Source organism: Camellia sinensis, chromosome 14 (genome assembly GCF_055761805.1).
Source record: "Camellia sinensis isolate YWXY chromosome 14, ASM5576180v1, whole genome shotgun sequence".
NCBI classification, from domain to species: Eukaryota; Viridiplantae; Streptophyta; class Magnoliopsida; order Ericales; family Theaceae; genus Camellia; species Camellia sinensis.
The window spans coordinates 14,130,966-14,139,663 of NC_138974.1; the positions used below are offsets into that span (position 1 = coordinate 14,130,966).

General features: G+C 40.6%; 1 protein-coding gene across 1 annotated transcript; it reads left to right on the forward strand.

The window, feature by feature from the left end:
* The first annotated feature begins 7,794 nt into the window (after window positions 1–7,794).
* Window positions 7,795–8,433, forward strand: LOC145806812 (uncharacterized). Its single transcript, XM_082904632.1, has one exon. It carries the CDS (start codon window positions 7,795–7,797, stop codon window positions 8,431–8,433), a length of 639 nt encoding a protein of 212 aa, XP_082760758.1.
* The last annotated feature ends 265 nt before the right edge of the window (window positions 8,434–8,698 follow it).

Here is an 8,698-nt window from a genome sequence, read left to right on the forward strand (position 1 = left end):
GTCTTAGTATTTGTCCGAAACCTCGTTACGAACGCTTCTGCCAATTGGGCCCAGGAGGCTATGCTGCCTTCTGGGAGCTTTTCGAACCAAGTCAAGCCTAGGTCGCCAAGACTTGACGGGAAGAGTATGCACATTAAGGCCTCGTTTCGCCTGTACACAGCCATGACTTGGCGAAAGTGGCTCAGGTGTGAATACGGGTCCGTCTTCCCTTCATATGTATTGAATTTCGGCTGAAGGAAGCCTGATGGTAGGGGCGCGTTTTCGATCGCCGGGACAAACGGCGAAGTCTGTAGTCTTGCCAATGCCTTGTCTGTTGGTTCGTAGGCCGGTCGCGGTATTGGCATTCCAACCTCGACGCTTCCATGCGTCCGAGGAGCCAACCGTTGTAAGGCCGAAACTCGGTGTGGATCCCTTGCCCTGGCATCCTCCTTGCATCGTGCTTTTTCTTCGAGTACGGTTCGTAAGTCGGATGACCTGGGCAGCTCTGTTTGTCTAGATCTGGTTTGGTGTGAATGTGAAGGCCAATACGTGCTTCCTTCAGTGTATGATCTTTCGGATCTCGTCCTCTCAGACCTGGAGTGACGAGTTCTGGAAGATAAGGAATGAGTGTTGCCTGTCCTGAGGCTTCTGCTCCTTCCTTGGGAGGGTGTAGTATTCCTACTATGATTCTCTGAGTGGCGAGGGGGCGTCTTGTGCTTGCGCCCCTCTCCTATCGCCACATCTTTAGTCTTCATCTGGCGTTTCAAAGCCTCCATGTCCGCCGCCATCTTTCGAATTAGTTCATCTTGTTCCTTCACGCGATCTTCCAGGGCTTGAGGATCAATCCTCCTCCTTTGCCTGTCAGGACTTTGAGAGTGACAAGGGCTGCTATTCCGCCTTCCCCTGCCACTCCTCCTGGAGTTATGTTGTTGGGGCTCCAGATCTGCCATAGGAGGGACAGAGGGTAATCCTTCTCGCCTTGCGCCCCCGTCTGGAGTTAGCCCGTCGACGGCGGACTGCGGTAGTTCTTCAATGTGTGCCATTGATTGAGAAAATGATGTGCTTAGTCAAGAGGTTTTTGTTCTTGTCTGTTTGTTCCCACAGACGGCGCCAATTGTACGGGGAGGAAATAATTCTCCTCGTATAATCCTGTTGACCAAGTCCACGCTCCTCCGTACGACGTCGCTTTATCACCTGAAAACACAAACGTGAGCTAGCCGGCGGGTGTGTGCCGGAAACCTCTCCGATGCCTAAGTCAGTAAGCTTGACAAATAGACAAAGCTCTATGTTCTCAGGAAGAATTGTGTTAAAAAATTACCTCCTCCAAGGTGGTGCTTGTGAGCTCTTATAGGTTTCGAGTGGCATAATCCTAGTAGGACTTTTATTTCTCCATGCAGAGTCCTCTTAGGATTCATATTCCTAAGGATAATGCTTATCCTTTTACACCCTCCCCCACTGCTTAAACCAAGTGGGATGGTTTTTACCACGGCCGAACTTCTATGTGACCGAAATAACACTGGCTGAGCCACAGAGTAGGCCGAACTATCCTTAGTTCGGTTTTCTCCCGTTCAACCATGGTATGCTGAGACCAAGCTTCTGAGTAGCAAGCTCCGACCGATCTAACAATAATACACCGCAACCGGACTAACTGTGAGACCGGACTAACATCAAGTTACCTTCAGACCGGAGTAGCTTTACACCATCTTGAACCGGAGTACCTATACCTCTACTGGGCCGAAATAACATTACGGCTTCTTACCGATTCCTTCACACTTTGGGCCGCAGGGCCCAACTCACAGCTCGGCCCAATTCTTTCCCAAAAATTACCCTCTCAGGAACCATATATCAAGTAAGTCTTTTTCGTCTGTTCAAAACTAAATAAGAACCATATATCCTATTCACCTAAAAAAAGAAAAAGAAAAAAGAACCATATATCCATAACCAAATATTGCAAACTATTAATATTAAAAAACTAAAAATAAAATGTAGATAGAGTATGCATTTTCCGACCAACCAAGCAAAAGAGGTCTTGCCAAAATAAATAAATAAAATTATTATCATCATAATTGAATTTAACATAAAAAAATCTAAATGAATTATGCAATTTCTTACCTTTCTAACTATAAATTACCTACCAAAAAAAAAAACTATTAATAGTCAATCTCAAAAATCAAAAGCTGAATGTACGAAAATTTGACATATTTTTCAACCAACAAAACAAAAGAAGTCTTGCAAAAATAATAAAAATATTCTCATAAGAATTGAATTTAACATAAATAAAAAAAATTAGATCAAATATTCAATTTGTTACCATTGCTTTCTAACATCAATCAATGATGTAGACATCTTTGCTGCTTGATCCTTCCATAAGCACTATAAAAAAATAAATAAATAAATAAATAAAATAATGAAAGAAGCAAAACATAAGAAATTCAAGTGTTAAACATATAACTCTCATAAAATATAAAAGAAAGAAAATAAGAAATATTTATTGATCAAGGAATGTACCTGATTCAATCTCTTCCAATTCATCCAATTGATCTCTAAGACTGATTTGAGATGGGGAACGTGACCAATTTTATGTACAAATGAGTGCTTGTACCGTGATGGGTGATAAAGAGCTATGTAATGGATTAAGCACATGACCTCCCGTGCTAAAAGCAGATTCTGAGGCAACTATAGACATGGGGATAACTAGAACTTCCTGAGCTATGAGAGAGAGGATGCAATACTTAGTGGAATTAGCCTTCCACCAGCCCAAGATATCAAAATCATCATTATCTTCTTCACAATCATCCATCAAAAACTTCTCCAACTCAGATTTGTTAACCATGTTACCTTGTTTCTCCAAACATATCTTATACTTGGATTTCATTTTTGCTCGAACATCCTATTGGAAATGGCTTTGTAATATCTAATTTTTTGCTAACTTTGAGCATTAATTAATATAGGACCCAAGCGTTATTTTTAACATTTCTAATTGGGTTCATGTTTAATGTCGCGTAGTGAATAACATCGTGTATTTAATTGCTCAAAGCCATTTCTGGATGAATGAGAATTCAATATGCATTTTCGGGTTCATGGAAATGGCTTTAGGTGGGTTTCCTACACATTTGTGAAATGTGCTTGTCCCACATAGGAAAGACTTAGGATTTATATGAGTATATATACTCTAGCTTGCCATACTTGGGATGGGCCCTAAGGGGCACCCCAAGTTTTGTAAAGAGAAGAGTTATGGACAAAGTGGGCTTGGCCCAAAACCACCACACGTGCGCGCGACCCTTCGTTCGGTCGGGCGCTAGTGCGTGGTGTGGGTCAGGTCCTAATTTTAATTTTTTGGACAAAATTCATTTGAATTTTTTCAAATTCTTACAAGAATTTTTTTTTTCTTACAGATATAATTCAAATTTTCAAATTCAAATTTATGAATTTTTAAGTCGCTTCCTTTCCGAGCCGGTACTGTTCCGGTCGCAACTTTCCGACTATGTCCGAATAGCCACTAAGATCTACCCGAACAGGTGCATGGTTGGCTATAAACAGCGTGTCGTTCCAGCATTTCATTCAATCCAATTTTCTTTAACATTCCTTCTTTCTTTTTTCTCTTATCGTCCTCCTGTCTTCTGCATCTGTTTTACATTTAATCTTAGGAACAGAAAGAGAGAGTTACAGCATATTTTGGTTCGCCAGACTTGAGTTTGTAGTGCTGCAAATCAGGTATTAGTCGTTGCATCTTGGGAAGTAAACATTGTTAAATCTCGAAGCACCGAAATGAGGGCAAAATCTACTTTAAGGAGATTGTGTCCAACACAAGCCTCGACTTCTAATTCCTGTAAGCAATTAATTCATAATATAATTTATTATTCTTTGAATTGTTTAATTTTGGTTGTTGTTCTTTTTATTTACATTTTACACACACACGACCATTGATTTAACAATCTTAAAGTAGATTTCTTTTTTTTAGTTTGTGTGTTAGAAAGACGAATATTTTATTTCGAGAAATTAAAAAGTAGTCATATACTGTTTAATTTCTTAAATAGTAGTAATATACTATTTAATGATTTCTTTTATAACATAGTAGTTATATATTGTTTATTATTGGAATTTTGTTATAAAATATTTTATGTATATTTTGTGTGTAAATTATATTTTGTATATTGGTGCATTTTTATTTTGTCAGAAATATGACTACTGAAACAAACAGTACTGACACTGTTCTTACTCCGACGCCCACACTCGTTGTGCTAGTGATGACTCCGGCAGTACCGATAAATCATGGGGAGAAGCCATAAAAATTTAATGGAAATGATTTTAAAAGATGGCAACAAAAGATGATGTTTTATTTTACAACATTGAATTTGGCTCATTTCACTCATGAAAAAGCTCCGGCACTGAACGAGGGAGAAACTGACCGGCTAGTGGTTGCCATAGTCGATGCATGGAAGCATGGTGATTTTTATGTTGGAATTATATCCTCAATGGGTTGGACAATACACTGCACAATGTGTATAGTGTCAAAAGCACCGCAAAAGAACTGTAGGAATCTCTAGATTTGAAATATAAAATAGAGAATGCCGGCATGAAGAAATTTGTTGTCGGCCGTTTTCTAGATTTTAAAATGATGGATTCCAAGATGGTTATTAGCCAAGTTCAAGATCTCTAGTTAATTCTGCATGACATACATGTGGAAGGGATGATTCTCAGTGAATCTTTCCAAGTAGCGGCAATCATTGAAAATTTGCCACAATCCTGGAAAGAATTCAAGAATTATTTGAAGCATAAAGCGCAAGGAAATGAAATTGGAGGAACTAATAGTGTAGCTCAGAATTGAGGAGGACAATCGTGCTTCTGACAAGTAGTCAGTAAACCATATCATACAGGTTAAAGCAAATGTTGTGGAACATGGACAAGAGTCAAAATTCAACTACAAAAAGCGGAAGCATGGTGGCAATGGTCCCAAACAAGGATCCACTAGTAAGATCAACAAAGGGATCAACATGAGGTTCAAAGGCAAGTGTTTTGTGTGCGGCAAAGATGGACATCGCGCTAAGGATTGTCACGTTCGTAAGGACAAAGAGAGTTCAAGCAAAAAGCTAGCACAAACTAGCATAGCCGAGGATTTTTATCTTTCAGATGGAGTGGCAGACATCAATCTTGTTGCAATAGTCTCTGAGGCTAATTTGGTGGGCAATCCTAAAGAGTGGTGGGTGGATACTGAAGCAACCCGCCATATCTGTGCAAATAAGATGATGTTCATAACCTACAAAGTGGTGGAAAGTGGGGAACAACTTTTTATGGGAAACTCCTCCACATCAATTGTAGAAGGACAAGGAAAGATTGTGCTGAAAATGACCTCAGGAAAAGAACTCACTCTTAACAATGTCCTCCATGTGCCGGAGATTTGCAAAAATTTGATTTTTGGATCATTGTTGATCAAGAATGGGTTTAGATTAATCTTTGAATCTAACAAGATTGTACTATCCAAGAGTGGAATATATGTGGGGCGAGGTTATATAGGTGATGGGCTTTTTAAGCTTAATGTATTAATTGTTGTACCAAATTTAGCTATTAATAATAAGAACACATCTTCTGCTTATATTGCTGAGTCTTCTTTTTTATGACATGGTAGATTAGGACATGTAAATTTTAATTCTTTGTGTAGACTTGTTTCTTCAGAATGTTTGCCAAACTTAGAGTTTGATCATAATCATAAATGTGATCCAATCTCTCTAGAATGAACGCCACTCCATCATCTAACTCTGCGCAAACCAAGTTACCACAAGAGGAAGCAGATCATTTGATTTGTAGTACTAAGAAGATTAAAGACAAGGACTCACTGGGGGATAAGGACATGGATATAAGCTCTGAGGATACCTCCACGGCAATATCCTCTCCACCCTTAATAGAAGAACCTCCCAATAACTCTACACCAAAGTCACCTCCACTAGTTACGTTAGTTGAAGAGCCTCAGATCAATTTCAAGGAGGCCCTAACAACTCCTAGGAGTAAGGATTTCTACTTTGATAAACTAATAGATACAATCTCACCTAATGATGAGGATGAAGATGGGGACACAAACATTCATGAAGAAACATCACAAGGAGATACAAATGGGATACCTAGCATCTCCCTCCCCAAAAAGCTCCTATAGCAGATCAGACAACCATGGGTCAACACCTTTATCGTTAGGCTCTTGGGGAAGAGCATTGGCTATAGGATGCTGTGTATGCGAGTCAAACACTTATGGGGTCTACTGGACGATTTCTCTGCCATTGATCTGGGCAATAATTATTTTTTGTTTAAATTCCCTTCTCAGGAAGACTGTGCGCAAGTTTATTTAGGAGGACCATAGGTTATAATGGACCACTACCTCACAGTCCAGAAATGAGAGCTTGACTTTAAGGCCTTGGAAGCTTTTGAAACCACAACCGCTGTTTGGGTTAGGTTTCTTGAGCTTTCGATTAAGTATTTCCAAGAGAAAGTCCTTTATACCATTGCAAAACAAATTGGGAAACCACTCAAGATTGACCTTACCACTACCATGGCCACAAGAGGCAAATTTGCTCAAGTCTGTATCGAAGTTGATCTCAACAAACCGCTTTGCCCCAGATTTGTTTTAGGTAAAAAAAGTTATAATATTGAGTATGAATCTATCCACTCATTTTGTTTCTTCTGTGGCAGGATTGATCATCGGAAAGAACTTTGCCGATTCAAAGTAGTAAACCCAGTATTGCACGAGATTACTAGACCTGAACCACTGCCGATGGAAGACCATCTAGCCGTTTCAAGGTCTGTTCAAACGGCTCAAAATCAGGACAATGGTAACCTGCATAGCTTTGAGAATGGAGATGCTGATTTTGGGCCATGGATGCGAGTCACTAAGAGGGCTCGTAGACCCAATTCTAATAGAAAAACCAAGTCCCATGGGCCCAACCCAAACCTAAACAATAATAACTTTGCTAAGCTAGGCAGACCTAACCATTAAGAAGAGGAACCCACTAGAGGTAAAAAGCCCATTAAAATGGGCCACAAGAAAAGGGCCTCCACTTCCGATCCACTTAAAACCAACCACCCAGTTGGGCCCGCAATCCACTCAGATACTCATCGGCCCACTAATCTAAAGCCTACTTTGAAGACTTCTGGCCCAGTTGAAGGCTTAGCCAATACCCAGAGTAACCCTTCATCCTGTTCCCACTTCACGTCTCATGCTATCTCATATCAAGCCTCAGAACCTAGTGAGGTCAGAGCCATGCCTTCTAGTCTGCTAACTGCAACCCCTAGTTCTCCAGAAATTACCAGTGAATCTCCAGAAATCCCTACGGTAGAGGTACTGGAGGTTCCTTGAAAGTCTTTTCCACCTCCACTTTTACCTTTATCTCACCATCCACCTATCCTACCTTACCCCTCTCACACATCCTCCTTTCAAGCATTATCCCTAAAAACGGATAAGCCCAGACCGAGAAAACCATCGGACCTCGGACCTAGCTATGGCGAATGAAGATTGTCCACAAGATGAAAGACAATGCAACAAGGCTGTTCTTAGAACCAGGGATATAAGCCATTCACCGCGTAGACATAATTTGGTGGATTGAACAGATCAAGTTGAGAATAGAGCCAGGTTGGAGCACCATCCCAGGTTTTCCAATCCACTCGCTTCAGATGGCATCCCTGAGGTCCATAGAGCAGGATCATCGTAGGATCTGTAGTATCTGTCCCAATTTGGTTACAGAACCCCTTCCCCCATACGCATCCATGAACTCTCTAAACATGTTAATTTGGAACTGCCGCGGTGTAAGAAACAACACTTTCAAAAGGAACATGAAGGAGCTCCTCCACCTTTACAAACCTGAGATCCTTATACTTATGGAAACCAAAGTTAGCTCTATGGGGAATTTCTTCAACAACTTGGGTTTCTCAGCATCCAGTATTGTAGACCTAGTTGGCAGATCTGGAGGTATTTGGTTTATATGGAATACTGACCACGTAAATATAAGAGCTTCAGCAGTTTCGAACCAGTATATCCAGGCCACTGTCCACAAAGAAGATTATGAGGAATGGGTGTTTTCTGCAGTATATGCCAGCCTTAACCCCTTAGCCAGAGAGACCTTATGGGGAGAGCTTGAAGACACTGCGAATAACATCAATAAGCTATGGCTGGTTACTGGGGACTTCAATGATTACACCAATCAGAATGAGCGCATGAGCTTCTCCCATACTCACAACCATGGCAGATCCCGACGATTCACTGAAAGGATTAACAACTGTAATCTTATTGACTTGGGAAACATGGGACCTCGACTTACTTGGACCAACAACAGACAAGGACTAGCAAATACTATGGAAAGGCTAGACAGAGCTATGAGTAATGACCAACGACGAGCTCTCTTCCCTGAAGGTATTGTGAGAACTCTCCCAAGAACCTACTCCGACCACTCACCATTGGTGGTCTATACCTAAGGTATGCATCCCTTCAACCCTCAAAATAGGCCTTTTAGACTTGAAGCTGCTTGGCTTACTCTCCTAACTTTATTGATGTTGTTCTTAATTCTTGGTCTAATATGGATTCTAAGCTTCTTGAAGCTATTAATTCTTTACTCTTAATGTTAAAATTTGGAATAAAGAAGTCTTTGGGATTATTTTTTTTAAAAAAAGAGTTCTCCTTACTCGTATAGAAGGCATTCAAAAAGCCCATGCTCATTCTTCCCCCTCTAACCTTCTTACC